The 20,496-nt window shown below is 44.1% G+C and overlaps 1 protein-coding gene across 1 annotated transcript in view; it reads left to right on the top strand.

The window, feature by feature from the left end:
- Positions 1–7,736, top strand: part of PM20D1 (peptidase M20 domain containing 1) — a 38,524-nt gene extending 30,788 nt beyond the window's left edge. The window contains exons 11-13 of the mRNA XM_007523122.3: positions 3,634–3,802; positions 5,786–5,885; positions 7,399–7,736. Of these exons, the coding sequence (XP_007523184.1) occupies positions 3,634–3,802; positions 5,786–5,885; positions 7,399–7,522 (393 nt within the window). The 3' untranslated portion in view covers positions 7,523–7,736. The remainder of the gene's footprint in view (positions 1–3,633; positions 3,803–5,785; positions 5,886–7,398) is intronic.
- Positions 7,737–20,496: the final 12,760 nt, after the last annotated feature.

Below are 20,496 nucleotides of genomic sequence, written 5' to 3'. Positions count from 1 at the left end.
CACAGGGCCTTCTGGCTGCTGTTCCAGCTTCTGAGGAGCAGTAGAGATGGAGATTCACAGTTGCAATTGGTGAGCCTTAGTGAGTCCTCTCTTCCCTTCAGCAGTCTTTTTGTTAGTAAAACAGACTGAAGGTGGCGCTTCAACCAGTAAACTGCTGGACTGTTACCAGCTGCTCCAGAGTAGATATGGGCTTTTGCCCTAAGAATCTCTCCTTAGGCTTTTCTCTGTCCATGAGCCACACATGTTTGCACTCACTGGTGATTTGGTGGGTTTTCAAAGTCATTCTAGTCCTGTCTTGTTGCATCCCAGGTGGTCTCCTTAGATGTTTCTAGTTGACAGGAGAGGAGAGAAGAGGAGAAGAGAGGAGAGGAGAGGAGAGGAGAGGAGAGGAGAGGAGAGGAGAGGAGAGGAGAGGAGAGGAGAGGAGAGGGGAGGAGAAGAGAGGAGAAGAGAGGAGAAGAGAGGAGAGGGAGGAGAGGAGAGGAGAGAAACACAGCTGCTGCTGCTCTGTAGCCCTGCCTCCAGAAGTCCTCCCACATTCAGACTTTGTTTTGTTTGTTTTTTACCAGAGCACAGTTCAGTTCTGGTTTATGGTGGTACTGGGGATAGAACCTGGAAGGTCAGAGTCTCAGTATGAAAGACTTTTCATATTACCATTATGCTGTCTCCCCAGCCCCAAACTATTTCTTGCCTCCTCTGTAGCAGTGTTGCACTCTTGCTTTAAATTTTGGCTCAAAATTCATCTTGAAGAAACACATCTTGCAGTCAGAGACCCAGCCAGCGGTGCCCCAGGAACCCTGGGCATGCTACTGAATGAACTGGCTCCCACTGTTATGTTTTAGAATCACATTTTAAAATTCCATATAGCAATGTCTATTGTCTGTCTTTCTTGTTGTTGGTACCAGAAATATAGAAATGAGGAAGATGGGGCAGGGAAATAGCTCACTTGGATAGCTCACTGCTTTGTCATGTGTTCAAGCCCAGCCCCCAATACACTGAAGGAAGTCTCAGTGCTGTGGTCTGTCTCTTTCAGTATCACTCTCTCACTCAGGCTCTCTGTCTCTCAGAGAGACAGAGTGGACACAGAGCCTGCCTTAAGTCAGATGTTGGCCTCTCAGTGAGTGGGAAACCTAGATTTCTCCACCTTTTCATTAAAAGGGTGCAGTACATATGCCTCCTTTTTCTAGGAATGGAGAGCTATGATTTGGCACAGGGGACAATAGTCATAGTCCCAACCTACCTTATATAAGCAATAACTTCAGGAACCTGGAGGTGAGTGGAGACTATACTGAAAGATGATATTAATTCTTATATTAGGATATTTGAGACATGGTAGGTGGGGTTTGATTGCTCCTCCCTACCTTCCACCCATTACACACACACACACACACACACACACACACACACACACACACACCAGCCAGGAATTTGATTTGGCACAAGCAGCCCTAGTTTCTTTTTTAGTTTGAGTGACTTTTTCCTTTTTTTTTTCTTGTTGTGTTGTGTTGTGTTTACCAGAGCACTGCTCAACTCTGGTTTATGGTGATGCTGGAGATTGAACTTGGGACCTTTGGTGTCTCAGGCACAAAAGTTTTTTTTTTTTTTTTTGTATAACCTTTATGCTGTCTCCCCAGCCCTTCTTTTTGATTTTCAATCCAATATTTACTTAAGCAATAAAACATATAGAAATCATTGTTAGACTTAGTTTGAGAGATGTTAGAATGTTCTACCCAATTTTCCTTCCTGAATAAGTCTTTCTTTCCTCTCGGTTTTTGGAGCATAATAGAGGCGGGGGTAGATAGCATAATGATTACACAAAGAGACACTCATGCCTGAGGCTCCAGAGTCCCAGGTTCAGTCCCCACACCACCATAAGCCAGAACTGAGTAGTGCTCTGGTAAAGAAGGGAAAAAAAAACCATAATACTAGAAGGGTCCAATTCCGACCAGGGATCCTAAGAGTGAGTCTGGAAGTAGATCTGAAACTGGGAGAGACATTTGCTGATCTTGCAGAGGTCCAACAAACAAGGCAGGATCTTTGTTAAGTCCTCGGTTGCCAGGGTCATTATGCTGAAGCAGATACTACCATTTAAGACTGCTTCTGGGGAGTTGGATGAGGTAGCACAGGGGGTTAAGTGCAAGTGGTGCAAAGCACAAGTATCGGTGTAAGGATCCCAGTTTGAGCCCCCGGCTCCCCACCTACAGGGGAGTTACTTCACAGGTGGTGAAGCAGGTCTGCAGGTATCTGTCTTTCTCTCCTCCTCTCTGTCTTCCCCTCCTCTCTCCATTTCTCTGTCCTATCTAGCGAAGACGACATCAATAACAACAAGAATTTTTTCTAAAAAAAAAAAAAAAAGGGCAACAAAAGGGAAAATAAATAAGTAAAATTATTTTTTAAAAAAATGACTGACTCAGATGGCTAGTGTCTCTCAGCTTCCACACTCCACATTTCCAGAGATGCATTTTATTCAGCAGGGCTGGTGCAAGGGAGGGGTGGTAGAGGAAACAGTGGCCAGAGCAATGCTCTGTACTTAAAGAATGACACCATGGCAGCCCCATCAATCAAAAAATGATTTCTAAGCTAAAAATAAAAGCCTAAATCCAGCTTCAGATCCTAGTATTCTTCTAGATGATACTGACTCTAAGGGAGTGCTCTTGATGTTGTATCCCTCCACAAGTCCATACAACCCCAGCTATTGGACGGGTACCCCTCTTTCTGAGCAGTAGTTTGGGGTTGGGTTGGGGTGTGGTATGTGTGGTATGACTGGATGCTCACACATTCATGATGTCACTGCTTCAGGAGACTTTTCATTCATAGAGTCATAGAGACAGAGACTCAAAACAGCTTCTTATAGTGCCACAGCATTTGAACCTGGGTTACAAGTATGTCAATGCAGACACCCTACTCAGTGAGCTATCTCTGCCCCCCCCACTACACTGGAGGTGCTGTGGTATCTTTTCCTTGCCATATCTCTGTTTCTCTACCTAAAAAAAAATTGATCTGGAGTGGTGAAACTCCAACAATAACAAAATTATAAGTAAGTATAAGACTAGTACTAGGTTTTCCTGTGTGCTTGGTGGATTTGGGGGGCCACCTTAAGTCAGCCTCCCACATTACTCCACCTGACCTAATCATCAGGGTCTGGTCTATATCCTGCCTGGGACCAAGACTTGCTGAATTCAGCTCTGAATTCAAACTGAATTTCTAGGAGCTTCCTCAGGTTCCTTCCTGAGGAAAAGAGGCAATGAGAGAAAATTTGAATACCAGCCCTCCAACTCCCCAGTCTTTTTATTCTTTTTTTTTTTTTTTTTTTTTTTTGGTCTGTGTTGAGATCATCTTCCTGGCTCCAGTACAGTGGGTTGCAAACAGGAAGCAGGGATGCTCAGAGAGGGAGAAGGAAAGAAAAGTGTGTGACACTCACCCCCTCACCTTCACCACCTGAGACTCAGTTGAAGCAAAGTCATTACATCCATTTCAAACCTGGTTCTCTCTCTCTCTCTCTCTCTCTCTCTCTCTCTTTTTCTCTCTCTCCCTCCCTCCCTCCTTCCCTCCCCCCTTCTCAATTTCTCTCTTTCCAATCAAAACTAAGTGAAAGAAAGAAGAAACCAAACTCCCTTTGTCTCCTGCTTAAAGGTCCTGGAGTTTGTCAAGAAGGTGGTGGCTGATGAGCGGGTAAAGATGCATGTATTGAATTCTTTCGAACCTCTGCCTGTCAGCCCCTCTGATGATCAGGCCCTGGGCTACCAGCTACTCCGCCAGACTTTGAAGTCTGTCTTCCCAGAAGTTGACATTGTTGTCCCAGGTAATCAATCAGCTGTGGTTGGGAAAAGGTGACAGCAGCTGCTTCTCTTCCAGTGTCCCCTGCCATGCCCCCAGCCCAGATGTTCTGCCTGTAAACAGCTGGCCACTTCCCCTCCTGTTGAGACTGGAATAGTCTTTTCCCCTCTAAGTAGAAGTGAGGAAGCAAACAGGAAAGGAACAAAAACAATACATGAGGTCAGGCAACCCTGGGTCCTTGCTTGACCTAAGCCAAACATTCTGGAATGGGGATTGGCCCAGGATTGCCCGTCCTCTGGAGCAGACCAAGGTCCTTCAGGTCTGGTGCTGATCCATTCCAGGGTACTGGCTCAGATTCTGCAGCCCAGGGGCACTTCCAGGCCCCTTACCACCACCACCCAGCACCTTTCCTGTCATAGACTGGCCCAGTAGCAGTGTCTCTCTACCCTCCCCCAGTCCTACAGTTCACCTTCCAAGTCTTCTTGGGCAGACAGAAGTTCTCAGAGTTCAGAGTAGAAGAAGTCTCCCAGGAAGTTACTAGAATGCAGATTCCCTGGTACCAATTCCAGTAATCTGGGTTAATCAGAATTGGAGATAATTGTGGAATTGATGGCCTCAATGATCCAATAAGTATGAATCAAACCTTCTGTTTCAGACAAGATTGAAGCTCTAAAGCATTCCCATTTGGCTCAGGCCTTGGGGCCTTTTGCAGCCACCGAAGGACCACTATTGACCTAGCTACAGTTTTCTTCAGGCTAAAGAGGGCCTCTGGTTCCCTAGCCTGTCAGGGAAGTAGAGTTTTTTACTCCAGGTGTGATCCCACCTCCTGGAACACACCAGGCAGTCATTCCCACTGATGTCTGCACCTCCTTGGAGCCTTCTTGAACTCTTGCCCCAGAGCAGGGTCTGGCTCCCAACTACCCAGGGGGCTGTGAGTCTCATAGACCCAGACCCACCTCTGTGACTCTTGAGAGACTATCTACTTTACTTTCTCCCTTCTGAGGCACCTGGCATGATTTCTTAGTGGGTTATAGAGTTTTACAAGGGAAGAAAAAAAAAAAAAAAAAGATGGGGGGGAGAGTAAAATCCCCAGAGTTGGGCATTTGAAAACAGACTGGGAACAAAACACCAATTGTTGTCTCAGATCACACACCACCACCACCACATATTTTAATTGACATTCCAGGGGATCTTTTCCCAAAGAACATTCCTACAGGGAACAAGTCCCAGTCCTGGCAAGGGAGAGGAGAGAGCTACTACTACTTTCAGAAGGGACACTGGATGGTGTCCCAGGACTTTCCAAACTTAAGGTTGGACTCTCAGAGAAAAATTTTAAACTCTCCAGTGAAAACAAATTGTACTCTGCTCTAAGAGAATTGCCTTTCAAGCAGTGACATTCCCTGGAGTGTGTTTACTTCTGACCTGGGGTCCTGCTGAAGAAAGTTCAGGCAATAATGAAATGAGAACTGTGGTTAGCAGGTGGCTCACTAGGTAGAGTATACACATTACCATGTGCAAGGACCTGGGTGTTAGCCCCAGATCACCACATGTGAGAGCCTGCAAAGGGGAAAAAGCATCATGAGCAGTGGAGTCGTGCTATAGCATCACTCCTTCTCTGTCTCTCTCTGTCTCTTACCTAGAGAAAAGAAGAAAATGGCTGCCATAGCAGTAGAGTTGTACAGGCACCAAGCCCCAGTCATGACCTTTGTGGAAAGGGAAAAAGAAAAATAAAAAACCTAAACCTCTGTATATTTAGATTTCAGAAACAGCCTGGCTGTGGGGTATGAAGTGAAAACATTGGTTTTCCTGGTGAGATAGGACACTTTGCCCATTTAGAAAATGTCACTGATGCCCAGGGAGAAGAATGCATGTCTCTGGCTGAGAATGGGTCCCTGAAGATGAAAACCCATAACTATGGGCTCCCACCTGCAGACTCGGCTATTGCTCTTTGTCCTGATAGTCTAATGACACACTTAAGGCCCCACCCCTCTTCCTCTTCCTCTTCTAGGTACTTGTATCGGCAATACAGATAGCCGACATTACACAAACCTCACCTCCAGCATCTACAGGTTTAACCCAGTCTTCCTGCAGCCTAGAGACTTCCAGAGGTGAGTCAGTGGAACAGGTGTGAACAGGGGTGGGGAGTGGCCATTGGCAGCTGACCTGTCCCTTTCCTGCCCATCCTCTGACAGTTCAGCCCCCACCCCTCTTCTGCATAAACTAAAGTGTATCCACTGTAGAATCCCAATGGCTCTCTTTCCTTGCCGGCAAAGTCTAGCTCCTCCCCCCAAATGTGTGGGAATTAATTGGCCATTGTTTCTCAGAAATGAACATAATGACTATTGGAATCAGGACCCCTGAGTGTGAATTCCATAAATTCAATCACCAATTTTGACTGCTATATGGGATTGCTATATCCTAGGTTCTTCTGCCAGTCTTTATTTAGAGTATGGGAGTGCTGACTTCCTCTTCCCTCTGCTCCTTGGTTTCTTCAGACCTGGCTCCCTCACTGCAGTCAGTTGCCAACAGAATGAACATATTTGAATATGAACTTAAGAGTAGGTTTCATGGAGTTGTTCTTACCAGAGCACTACTCAGCTCTGTCTGATGGTGCGAGGGACTGAACCTGGGACTTTGGAGCCTCAGGCATGAAAGTCTCTTTGCATAACCATTGTGCTACCTATCGTCCCCTCATGGAGTTTTTTGTTTGTTTTGTTTTGTTTTTTTGCAGGGAAAAGGAGAGTAGGTAGTGACTTTATTTCCTTTCATCTTTGAGTTTAGTCACACATGTGTTTGGATTGTTCATTGTGCTGTATGGTGGCTTGTGGTGGGGAGGCAGGTAGATGGACACTAGCTCTGAGAGTGAAGCAGAGAACCCCTAGGTATCCTGGACAGTTGTCCTCATTCTCTTCTGCCCCTAGTAATGTGGGGACCTTGCGGAAGAGGGGAGGGCAAGGGGGGATCCTTGGCCTGGCTTAGAGGTGAGCCTAACTGGGACCCCTGGCATAAGAATTGGAAAGAAAGCATGCCCACACAGGAAAAATTATCAAATGGATTCCAAAGTAGAAAGTGATTTTGAAACACCCCATCCCAGTAGTGTTTTTGTTGTTGTTTTGTTTTGGTTTTTGTTATGATTTTTAAGAGAGAGCAAGTGAAAGAGACCACAGCACCAAAACTTCCTTCACTGCAGTGGGGCAGCCAGGCTTGAATTTGGGTCGTGCACACAACAAACAAAACTGGTAGTGTTGTTATTTTTTTTTCTTTTAAGATTTTATTTATTTATAAATGTAAAAGATAAGAGGAGAGAGAGAAAACTGGACATTACTCTGGCACATGTGCTGCCGGGGATTGAACTCAGGACCTCATGCTTAAGAGTCTGATACTTTATCCACTGAGCCACCTCCTGGACCATCAGTGGTGTTGTTCTTTTCTATCATCTACCCCCACAGTTCTTAGCCAGAGATATAGAACCTGGCCTATCCCACTTTGCCCATTTCCTGTCCCAGAAAATCAAAGGCCAGTGGCTCAGGGGATGGAGGATCAGAAGCTCTGTAGAAACACTTGTGCTCTAGCAGCGGGCCCCCCCCCCCACCCCTACCCCAACCCCATCTCTTTCACCAGCATCCATGGAATCAATGAAAAAATCTCAGTCCAAGCCTATGAGAACCAGGTGAAGTTCATGTTTGAGCTGATACAGAATGCCAACGGAGACCTGAGGCAGGTTCCTCACCAGCACGAACTGTGAGGCCGAAGGGCCAGGACTCAACCCAGGAGGAGCAGCAGAGCCCACGAAACTTATGGCTAAAACCATGATATGTTGCCCACATGCCTTGCTCACTCAGCAAGATCCAGGCCAGGATTGGGGGGAGGTAGCAGTAGAAATCTGGCTTCTTGTGCTGGTTATTTAACTGCTTCACTCTCCAACCCTAACTAACAAATGTAAATTTGAATTATCTCAATGAGGTTTTGTGATCTCTAAGTTTTCATTTAAGGCACTCTTGCTGGGCTGTCTTTTCCATGGCTTATATATTTCTTCTTGCTATAACTACACACACACTTCTTGGGTTATTTAACTGGCTCCAGAGGTGGAATCCTGCTTTGCTCCTGCCGCTCACTGCCATGGTGTCATCCCACCTGCAATGATCTATGAGAACATTCCCTGGTCCACCCTACAGCCTGAACTTCCAGGGAAGGACACTTGTGATTCAGCCTCTTGGTGGAACCAGGACCTGCATTATGTCCCAGCCCAGACTATAAGAGGGAAATGGAGGAATGGGGTGGGGCTAAGGGGAGACGCTGATCTGGGGAGCTCAGTGCTGGCTGATGGAGCTGTTAGGGGACATCACAGTTCCTGTCTTATTTTTCTCTAGAATCCAACCCTGAGCAGACTTGAATCTGCTCAGGAACTGCCAGGTAGAAAGTACTGGAAGGCAACACTTCTTGACTCAAGGGTGACTCACAGGCAGTTGGGTCATGGAGGGAAGCCCAGAGGAAAGGGGGACTCAGGACAAGGCTCTCCCGTGCCTTGGGCAGCTTGTGGACTCCTCTCTTCACCTGCCCATCCTGCTCTAGTCCTCATTCCCCTTGCTAGATATTAGCTGTTCCTTGGAACTAGTGAGAACTAGTGGAAGTGGGGATTATTCAGGTCTTTGAGCAACTCCTCCTAAGCATAACATTTCTTCCCTCACCTTCCTTTTTTTTGTTTGTTTGTTTCTTGCCAATTCAGCACTTACTCAGCTTTTGTTGGAGGGGTGAACTGGAGAACAAAAATAACTGTATCACATTCATGTTACAAAAAACCAAGATCAAAAGAAAAGTCCCTCATATTTGTACAAAGCTGTACCTTATCTCATCAGAGGCCCATGAAGAACCCTTGCTTCCAGAGAAAAACTGGTTCTCTGGGAGGTCTCTGAGCATCTAGTGGGAGACAGATCCAACCCCCTACTCACTGCTGTTCTGTGAGTTATTGATGGACTCTATTTCCCATCCATTACCTTATCTAGCCATGAAGGCAAGTCTAGGGTGTTATGGCCTACATTTTACCCATGAGGCAATTGAGATGCAAAAGTGATGACTATTAACCCAACATTGTGTAGGTGTCAACCTGAAGTCAAAACCTGTGCTGATAGGATCAAAGTGAAAGCTGAGATTTGAAGTTATTTCCCAAAGATCATACAGTTCTTCTTCCTCTTTTTTTTTTTTTATCAGCATTATAGGTAGGGCTCAGTGCCTGCATGACTCCACTGTTCCTGGTAGCCTTTTTTTTTTTTAATAGAGGGTGAGAAACAGAGAAATATAGAAGAGACACCTTCAATGACACGCACCACTCATGAAGCTCACTCATGTAGGTGGGGACTAGGTGCTTGAACCCAGGTCTGCATGCATAGTAACATTTGTGCCCTACCGGGTGGCTCACCACCTGGCTCCAGATCACTCAGTTCTTTCAAAGCAGCCCCCAAATTCAAATGCAAGTCAAAAAATCTCCAAGTCCAGAATTTGTGGCACATGATCAATTCATTCCAGTCCAGGGAGACCTCAAGGATAAAGGCTGCCCCGCTGTTAGTTGACTCATAGCTCAAGCTCATGGTATTCTCCTGGCTGACCTTTCCCTATTCATCTTTCCATCGGTCTATCTGCCAAGATTTCTTACCACCACCTCCTCTGGCTTCTGTGTTCAGCTCTTCTGCCCTCTCTGAGTCTGGGGACTGCTGGGTCTCTAATGACCCACTGAATAACTCTGAAAGGAACAGACAGAGGAAGTGTCTCTTCCAGCTCCACATCTCAATTTCTGCATCAGAAATATCCACCTGAGCCTCAAGAGTAGGAAAGAAGATCCTTGAGAGAGAACTAGGCCATATCCTGACCCTGGTAATATAAATAGGCCACCCTTTTGGGTAGGGTTCCCAAAGTGCTGGCCAGGCCAGCCTGAGCCCCAAGACTCTGAATAGGATGGAGCAGTGAAGGGTGACTTCTCCCTCCCCTCCACCCGCCATCATCTGCCACTCCTCAAATCTACCTGCAAAGCTCTCCATCTGATAATCACAGGAATATCATTACGCCCATGAAAGGTTTAACTCCAATGCCATAAGGTTGGAAGAAAGGTAGACTATTCAAAAGCAAAGAGAATGAGGAAGACAAAAAGTGATATCTGCCTAGAGTTCCTTTAGCAACTTGGGTTGCTAAAAGCATCACCACTCTAGATTAGTGTTCTTAGTGTGGTGTGAAGAAATGTACCAAGGGCCTCCTGCATGCAAAGCAGGCACTACACTGCTGAGCCACTTCCCCAGACTCTTTATTTTAGATAGAGACAGAGAAGTTGAGAGGGAAGGAGAGAGATAAAGGGAGAGAGAGACACCTGTAGCACTGTTTGACCACTCATGAAGCTTCCTCCATGCAGATGGTGACTGGGGGCTTGAACCCAGGAACTTGCAAGCTGTAATGTGTGTGCTATAATAGGCTGAACTGCCTGGCCTCTTTTTCTTTTGTAAACTTTTTAAAAAAATTTTTACTAGGATTTCACAGACCTGCATGATCCCACCACTCCTGGTATACTCTGTTGTCCCCCCCCTTTCCCTGTCAATCACAGGTGAAAACAGAGAAAGAGAACCTGCAATAATAACAAAACAAAACAAACAAACAAACAAGCCAAGGCCAGGCTATAACACACCAGGTTAAGCACACAAAGCGCAAGGATCTTGGTTCCCCACCTGCGGGGGGGGGGGGGGGGACACTTCACAGGCAGTGAAGCAAGTCTGCAGGTGTCTGTCTTTCTCTATCATCCCCTCTTCTCTCAATTTCTCTCTATCCCATCCCAAAAAATAAAATAATAAAAAATAAGTGGCCACAGGAGCAGTAATACAGACACCAAGTCCCAGCGATAACCCTGGAGGGGAAAAAAAAAAATTAAAGGTGAGAAACTAAGTAAATGGACTGGAGAAGATTAGTTGAATATAAAATTTGGGGGGGATTCTAAGAATCCCCTGTACCAGAGTGATGCTCTTTTACTTTTAAAAATAGTTTTTAAAAATAGAAATACTTTTAAAAATAGTTATTTGGGGAAATAGCATAACGGTTGTGCAAAAGGCTTTCATGACTGAGACTCTGAGTTCCCAAATTCAATCCCCTGCACCAACTATAAGCAGTGCTCTAGTTAAAAAGAAAAAAAATAGGGAAATGAAATTAAAGCACTTCACATCTGTGTTGACCATGACTCAGCATATTTTCAAGGTTCATCTATGCTGTAATACTTATCAGTACTTGGTTCCTTTTCATGGCTATATGACAGTCCACAGGCAAGTGAACTAGATCACTTGGATAGCGTGCTGTTTTGCCATATGTGTTACCCAGGTTCAAATGTCCTTTGTTGGTAACATGTGTAAGCCTGATAGAGATTAGGGAGAACCACCCCCATCTCTGGATGGAGGTCTGAGAAGATAACCTCTTGGTAAGTCTCTCTCAACCGAGGTGAGCAAAAGGGGGGAAACTCAGACTTAGTTCTTTCCTTCTTGACTCTCAGGCCCACAGAAACCCCAATACTTCCCTCCATTAACTGCAGGCCACATGGCCACAGATTCACTTATTCAAAGTCACCTTCTGATCACAGAAGAACACACTTCATCACACACCTCAGACCCCAGACAAGAGAAATTCCAAACTATATGGCCTTTTGATATTCATCTTCTCTCTGTCTCACCCTACGGGTTTAACCCCTGTGCTTCTCTCAAATACCTTTGGATAATTAAGTTGCTTGTGTTATGGAGAATAACTGTCTTGTATCTCATCAATTCCTGTCATACCAGCCTACCTTAGGGGCATGCTGACTGTTAAGAAACCTGTAATTTCTGTCATATTTCAACAATAATTAACTTCATTGCTTTTCTATTTAACTCATGTCCACTTTGCTAATAAACAGACTCTAGGATTCTGAGATTCTTGTACTCAGATTCTAGGCACGCTAAGAGTCCCCTGGTGTCTTTTACTTCGTGTCACCCCTGTCGTGAGCGAGAAAGAACCAGCCCGTTACTTTTCCCCTGGAGACCACCCTGCCGGAGAAGGAGAGAGACACCCCGAAAGTCCTTGACCACTTGAAGGAAGCTTCAGTACTATGATCTCTTTCATAGTCTCTGTGCCTCTGTCAGAAAACTCCAGTATCCCATATGATGGCTATAACTTCTTTTTTAAAATATTTATTTATTATTCCTTTTTGTTGCCCTTGTTTTATTGTTGTAGTTATTATTGTTGTTACTAATGTCATCGTTGTTGGATAGGACAGAGAGAAATGGAGAGAAGAGGGGAGGACAGAGAGGGGGAGAGAAAGATAGACACCTGTAGACCTGCTTACCACCTGTAAAGCAACTCCCCTGCAGGTGGGGAGCTGGCAGCTCGAACCTGGATCCTTAGTTGGGTCCTTGCGCTTTGCACCACGTTTGCTTAACCCACTGCGCTACCGCCTGACTCCCGGCTATAACTTCTATTACCCAACTGCTGATGGACATTCCAGCTGCTTAGTAGTGCTGCTATGGGAAGGCAGCTGCACGACCTGGGCTTGAGTCCCCAGGTCTGGCATGGAGATGTATTGGTGCCTCCTTCCTTCTCCACACACCTCTCTCTCTCTCTCTCTCTCTCTTCTGTCTGAAAGACTGATTCAGATCAGTGAAGTAGCAGTGATGACAAATGTGCTGCTATGAGCATTTATGTACAAACTTTTGTTTGGATACTCTATTCTTTTTGAGTATATACATAGAAGAGTTGTGTGGTGAATGGTATTTCTTTTTTATGGTTATAATTCATGTTCAATTTTTATGAAACACCAGATGATTTTCCAAGCAGCTAAACCCACCAGGAAATGTACAGGGGTTATCATTTCCTCACTTCCTCACCAACACTTGCTATTTTCCATTAAAAAGTCATGGTCAACACAGATGTAAAGTGCTTTAATTTCATTTACCAAATGGCATCTTGTATGGTTCATTTTATAAGAACAGTCTAGAATAGAGAGATTCACAGTGATTTCCAGGGGCAGAAGGAGCTGAGGTGCAGTGAGTGACTGCTTATGTAAGAGGTTTCCTTTGGGGACAATGAGAGTCTTGGAGCTGGATACCGGTGATGGCTGCACAACTTTGTGACTATACTAAAATGCCAATGGATGGTATGATTTAAAATGGTTGGTTTTATTAGAATCTTAAAACAATAAAAAAATTAGGAGATGAAGTTATATGGATAAGACTAGGTGGTTTAAGCTAATGAGAGTCAGGAGTCAAGAATGACTCCCAGGTGAACAAATGGGAAAGCAACTATTTACTAAGACACGAGAAACTGGAGAAAGAGCATCACATGGAAGGAATAACAAGGTCCACTTTGGGTGTTTTTTTGTTTTGTGTGTGTGTGTGTGTGTGTGTGTGTGTGTGTGTGTGTGTGTGTGTGTTTTACCAGAACACTTCAGTCTGGCTTATGGTGGTGCTGGAGATTGAACCTGGGACCTTTGGTGCCTCATCAAGCAATGAAAGTTCTTTTGTATAACCATTATGCTATCTGCCCAGCTCAGTTGTTTTCTTTTTTCTTTTTTTTATTTTTTTACAATGCTAAGAGAATAGTCAAATCTAGAGCTCAGAAAGGTTTAAGACTAAGCTATTTAGGGTGGTCTGGGAGGTGGCACAGTGGATAAAGTGTTGGACTCTCAAGTATGAGGTCCTGAGTTCAATCGCCGGCAGTACATGTACCGGAGTGATGTCTGGTTCTTTCTCTCTCTCTTCCTATCCCTCTCATTAATAAATAAATAAAATATATTTTTAAAAGCTATTTAGGAATCATAAGTTTAATACCATAAGTTGACACCATAACTAAGAATCTGACCAAAACTTGCAAGGACAAAGAAAGACAAAACTTGTCAAGTTTAAATTAGAATTTTAGTAAGTATTCTTATCCCTATTTTGTGAATAATATATTGCACTATGGTAAAAAAAAAAAAAAAAGCAGATCTTATCTTCACAGGGAAAAATAATGAGAATGTTAACAGACACATCTGATGAAGGACAATTATTAAGAATATTCACAGATTTTTTTTTCACAATTCAGACATTGAAGCTAGGTGGTACAGAGCAGGAATCTTTCAGTTTTTAAGCAATTTGAGTTTACAGAAAGTTCTCTATATTAAATGGTCATGAAACATAATAGTGTAGCCTATAACAACCCATGACTATGATATGATTGACAATTATAATACATAATACAAATTATAAGTGTTATAAGTCAACTATTCACAAAAGAAAAGAACACTTGGAGGCAGAGCAAAAACTGAGAAGTGGCACTTAGCGAGTATATCCTAAAATACGAAGAACTTATAACTCAAGAATAACAATTTGATTTTTTTTAAATGGGCTATTTCTTTTTTTTTTTTATTATTCCCTTTTGTTGCCCTTGTTTTATTGTTGTAGTTATTATTGTTGTTGTCATTGTTGGATAGGACAGAGAGAAATGGAGAGAGGAGGGGAAGACAGAGAGGAGGAGAGAAAGACAGACACCTGCAGACCTGCTTCACCGCCTGTGAAGCGACTCCCCTGCAGGTGGGGAGCCGGGGTTCGAACCGGGATCCTCATGCCGGTCCTTGTGCTTTGCGCCACCTGCGCTTAGCCTGCTGCACTACCACCCGACTCCCAATGGGATATTTCTTATATGTGAGGCCCTGAGTTCAATGCCCAGCACTACCAAAAAATAAAGAGCCAGCAACCCAGGAGATGACTTCATCTTGGTCTATGGTGGTTCTTTGGTGAAATCATGTGACTCCTCCCATGTGCAGGAAATGACCTCAGTATCTCTGACAAAGAGTGGGGTGCCTATGTTATGGATATAGCTCAGGGACATATAGCAATGTGTTCTAGAGCACATATTTAATATGTGACTGTACACAGATTCAAACTCCTGTAGTCACCACACTGTGGCACTTTCAACTCTACAGCATTGCCTCTCATAGATGACATCTGTAATCCCACTTAGAGTTCATCGAACTAGTTTACTTGCTGCTGAGGCTCCCCAGCTCTCCCCAGTAATTACAAAACTGCAGTTCCCAAATGTCTGCAACCATCATTCCTAGGAGAGAAACCCCAGTGAGTACATTCAGTTGACTTTGGAAAATGGGGGGTTGGCCATCTAGAAACAAGGGATGGTGAGAGCCACTAGCTCTAAGCACAGGTGGTCACCCTTCCCGATCCAACCCCATCACCATATCCTCCTAGAGTCCACTGCAGCCGGAAGGGGATATCACCTCAGCTCAAGGCCACAGGAAAGAAGTTGACCTCTGAGAGGTAGATAGCAGGGGAGAGACCAGAACAAGGGGAAAACTAGGAAAGGGCATGCTTTTCCAGCAGGAAAAAACTGACAAAAAAGTTTCCAGTCCCACCAGGCTAGTCCTGTGACTATGTCATGCTGGGTAGGGAACCTAGGATTTATTGGATTTCAAAATTTGAGCATGTTTCAGGGTGAGTATCCAGGAAGTGCAGGGAAAAGCGACTGGTAGAGAGTAGCTATGCCCTAAGGAAGGCTATGGCCAGGACACACACACACACACACACACACACACACACACACACGACACCTCGGGATAGAGGCTAAATAACCACATATTAGCAAATGTGTCGAGGACAAGACTGAAGAAAATTGCCCCCCAGAAGTGCTTACTTCCCCCACAGACCCCAGGTACTGATCAGCACCTCCCCTTTTCCCAAAATGCTCACACCCTAACAATCTCATATTTAACTGCAAACAGTTTTTGCAATGCAAATGCCACTTCCTGACGGGTTATCTAACCCTTCACTAAGACCTCAATAGGATAAAATTTTGCAACTACCACTAGCCTCTGTGGAGGGCCAGTGGAAGGGTTACTATGAGTTTGTGGGGGTATTTTGAGGGGAAACTCTCTCCTTTTTTTTTTTTTTTTTTTTTTTGATTTAAAAAAAAAAAATCTGTTTATTAGCAAACAGAGAGGAGAGGGAGAAAATACCACAGTATTACTCTGGTACATGTACTGCCTGCAGTAAGACTCATGACCTCTTGGGTTAAGTATGATACTGTAGCCACTGACTGTGCCTGCTCCCAGACTGCAATTTTTATTTACCAATTAACACATGGGATAATGAACCAGAGCATCCACCCACTGAGCCACGTCCAGGTAACTCCCCCCCACACACACACACACACAAATCTTGTACTGCTGGAGCATGAGGGCAGCATGCGGGCCCTCGCACTGCACTACTCAGCTTATTTATTGGTATGGCTTTCTGATCAGCTTCTATGGGCTGATATTTCATCTGCCAGAAAGACCAGTCTTAGTAGGGCTGGGGCTTCTGCTGGGGTATTTTCACCGGTGAAGCCACACTCTAACAGTGTCATACTGTCCTTAAGGAGCTGGTCATTCTTAAATAGTTTCTGTTCTCTGGGTGGCTGCTTAAGGATGCTCTCAATGATGCACTTCAGCTCAAACACGGTGCTGTTTTCCTTGGCATCTGTGAAGATGGTGGTCTTCCTGCGCTGGATCATGAGGAAAACATCCATTTGATGGTCTGTGCCAGGGAGGCTCACTGTTGAACTTGAGAGTTGTCTCTTCTCCGTAGTGACTCCACCTGTCATCCTTTAGTCCTTGGAAACGTTGAGGAAAAGAACTCAGAAAAGTTCCCTGCAGATCTGGTTGCTGCCACAAAGGGTTCAAAGGCAAGTCATCTCATTACACATAGAAGTCTAGTTGGCTTTACCAAAGAACTCACCTCCAACTAGACTAGTAGAAAGACACTCGGAAACTCTCTCCTGAAGTGATGGGAACCTGCCAGAGACTTCTGACCTCAACTGGCATCAACGTATAACTGGGGGAGGTAATAGAGAGAACACTGGAGAGATTGTGACAGAAAAAGGTTTTAATAGTCCTGGGAAAAGGTTTCCCAGAAGAACAAATTGACAATGGCTTGATCTTCTGTCTTTAGAATGGACACTATAGGACATGAGGAAGTTCAAACTAGATCTGAAAAAAGTGTCCAATGGGGAAAGAGGACTGAAACCGTGCAACTAAAGTCTTAGTCTCTCCTATGGATTAAAAACGTCTCCAAATAAAAAAGTACTTTCTCAGCTAACAAGTTTCAAAGTGCACATGTCTTGAGGCAGAAGAAGGGCCTGTGTGGCCTTAGAGGTTCTTGACATACAAAGGTCCACTGTAATGCTGAGAGATCCAACTGTCTCTTGGACACCTCCACCCCTCTGACTACCCCCAACTGAGTATCTCCTCCTGAAGTATCAGACACGCTACCTGCTGTTATTTCCTGTCTTTTCATCTGTAACCTCCACTTCCTACAGCTGAGCTCTCTTCAGAAATAGCTTGTAGCTATTTCTGCTCTATCAGTCAGGAGAGCTAGGTGTCTTCCCCCATTCAAGGTCACAGCTAACTGGGCTGGAAGGAAATGTGCTCCCTCCAACCCCTCTTAGTGTCTGACCCTGGGTATAGCACAACACAGGACAAGCTAACTGAATTTCATCTACCTTAGCCATCATTCATTCAACATGTTTACTGAGTTCCTAGTAAGGGTCAGGAGCAGTGAATGCATGAGTGATCAAAATAGACATGACTTACAGTTATGACCCTACAATATCAGAAAGCCCCCAAACTGAGAATTTCCGCATATATAGAATTATAGAAGTATCTGTAGTATCTACAACCAACAAAGAGAGGGCTAGGAAGTGGCACATCTGGTAGAGCACACACATCACCATGTGCAGGGACCTGAGGTCAAGTCCCTGCTCACCAGCTCTCTCCCCCTTCATTCTCAATTTTTCTATATCAAAAAATAAACAAGCAGTGGTCCGGAAAATGGCACAATGGATAAAGCATTGTACTCTCAAACATGAGGTCCTGAGTTTGATCCCTGGCAGCACATGTACCAGAGTGATGTCTGGCTCTTTCTCTTGTCTCCTCCTATCTTTCTCATGAATAAATAAATAAAATATCTTTAAAATAATAAAACAAACAAATATAATTTCCAAAGCAATAAAACAGTGTAACAGACAAATTGATAAGCTTATTGAACAGACATCCAAATGGCAAATAAATATATGAAGAGGTGCTTAGCCTCACCAGTTGTCAGGGTCTTTTCAATTTAAACTATAATGAGATAGCACTACATAACTGCTAGAATAGCTACAATTGTTTTATTTGTATAAAGTGATAATACCAAGTGTTGATGATATGGAGCAACTGGAACATCAAGTGAGTTTTGGTGTATTCATTTAATGGCATACTATACAGTAATGAAAAAGAGTAAAGTTCTGATGCCACAGTATCATGGTCCAGTTTCACAAACATAATACAGTATTTACTGAACGATTTATTCGTATGAACCCATCAAAAGTCATCTATAATGTTAAATAGAGGTTATCCTTGGAAAAGATGGTGGCGTTTTAACTGGGAGGGAAGAAAAAGAGGGCTTGTCATGATGGTGACGCTCAGGTCCATCTTTCCTTTTGCCACCAAGGTTATCACTGGGGCTTGGTGCCTGCACTAAGAATCTACTGGTCCTGGAAGCCATTTTTCTCATCCCCCCCTCCTTCCTTCTTTCTATTTTATTTGATAGAAAAGAGAGGAGTTGAGAGAGAAAGGGGAGATAGAGACGGAGAGAGAAAGACAGACACATGCAGACCTACTTCACTACTCATGGTGGTGGAGAGCGGCTCGAGCCTGGGTCTCTGTATACGGCAATGGGCTCAAATGGGCTCACCACCACTCAGGTCCTCGTTTTCTTTTCCTTCAGTATGGAAGGTAGCACGGTGAACAAGGCATTGCATTTTCAAGCATGAGATCCTGAACTGGATCCCTGGCATTGCCTGTGCCAGAGTGGTCACAATATATACATATATATATATATATACTATTTTTTAATTAATTTTTTACCAGAGCACTGTTTAGCTCTGGTTTATGGTGATGTGAGGGGATTGAACCTGGGACCTTGAAACCTCAGGCATGAAAATCTATTTGCATAACAATTATTCTATCTCTCCCATGCAATAAATAAATCTTTAAAAATATATATATTAACATTTACTTACTTATTAGATAGAGATAGTTGAGAGGGAAGGGTAAATATAGAGAGGGAAAGAGGGGGCCAGGTGGTGGTGCACCTGGTTAAGTGCACACATTACAGTGCTCAAGGACCTGAGTTCTAGCCTCTACTCCCACCTGCAGGGGGAAAGCTTCACAAATGGTGAAGCACTGCTGCGGGTGTCTTTCTGTCTCTCTCCCTTTGTATTCTCTCCTCTTCTCTCAATTTCTGTCTGTATCCAATAATAACTCAATTAATTTAAAAAAAACTAAAAAGAGAGAGAAGAGACACCTGCAACACTGCTTCACCACTCATGAAACATCGCCCCTTCCGGTAGGGACTGAGGGCTTGATACCAGATCCTTGTACATTGTAACGTGTGCTCAACAAGGTATGCCACTGTCCAGCCCCAATACTTATATTTTAACATAAGAAAGATAAAACCAGGGCCAGGTGGTGATACACCTGGTTGGGCACACATATCCCACCTGTAGGGGGAAGCTTTATGAGTGGTGAAGCAATGCTGCAGGTGTCTCTCTTTCTCCCTCTCTGTCTCCCCTCCTTTCCTGATTTCTGCCTGTATCTATACAATAACTAAAGATATTTTAAAAATTAAAAAAAAGAAAGAACTAAAACACCATTCTGGCACATATGATTCCAGAAACTCATGGTTTTTTGTTTGTTTGGTCAATTGGTTTGGTTTGGTTTTGGTTTTTAGATATAAACACAGAAGAGCGGCAGAGAGAGTGTGTGAAAGAGACCACAAAAGTGGTGGCTGGGCTCGAACCTGGGTCACACACATGGGAAAGCAACACACTATGCAAGTAAGTTTTTCTGCCAGCCAGGCCCGCATGTTTTCAAGTCCAACATTTTATCCACTATACCACCTCCTGGGTCACAGATGGTCTAGTTGTTTTTGTGGGAGCTTTTTTGTTGTTTGTTTGTTTTTAATTGCCACCAGGGTCATATGGCTGGGGCTCGGTCCTGGCACTATGAATCCACTGCTCCCAGTGGCCTGTTTTATTTAATAAAACAGAGAGAAATTGAGAATGGAGGGGAAGATAGAGAGGGAGAAAGAAAGATAGACACTTGCAGACCTGGTTCACCACTCATGAAGTTTCCCTCCAGCAGGTGGAGAGCCAGAGCTTGAACCCAGATCTTGCATTTGGTAACATGTGCACTTAACTAGGTACATCAGTGCCCAGCCCCGAATGCTCCAGTTCTTGATTATCATGATGGTTATGCACATATGTTTACTGTGTCATAATTTGTGTAATCTTGTTATACATCATGCTTTCTTAAAAATCCACGATAGAAGGAGATTGTTTGAAGATGGGTAAAAAGTGAAATGAGCGGGAGTCAGGTGGTAGCTCAGCCGGTTAAGCACACATGGCCCGAAGCGCAACGACCAGTGCAAGGCGATCCTGGTTTGAGCACCTGGCTCCCCACCTGCAGGGGAGTCGCTTCATAAGCGGTGAAACAGGTCTGCAGGTGTCTATCTTTCTCTCCCGCTCGCTGTCTTCCCTCCTCTCTCCATTTCTCTCTGTCCTATCCAACAACAATGACATCAACAACAATAGCTACAACAATAAAACAACAAGGGCAACAAAAGGGAATAAATAAATAAATAATTTTTTAATTTTTTTTAA

This window comes from Erinaceus europaeus, chromosome 19 (assembly GCF_950295315.1).
Source record: "Erinaceus europaeus chromosome 19, mEriEur2.1, whole genome shotgun sequence".
In the NCBI taxonomy this organism is placed as follows: Eukaryota; Metazoa; Chordata; class Mammalia; order Eulipotyphla; family Erinaceidae; genus Erinaceus; species Erinaceus europaeus.
Note: the sequence above shows the minus strand (reverse complement) of the source record. Positions and strands in the feature narration are given on the sequence as shown.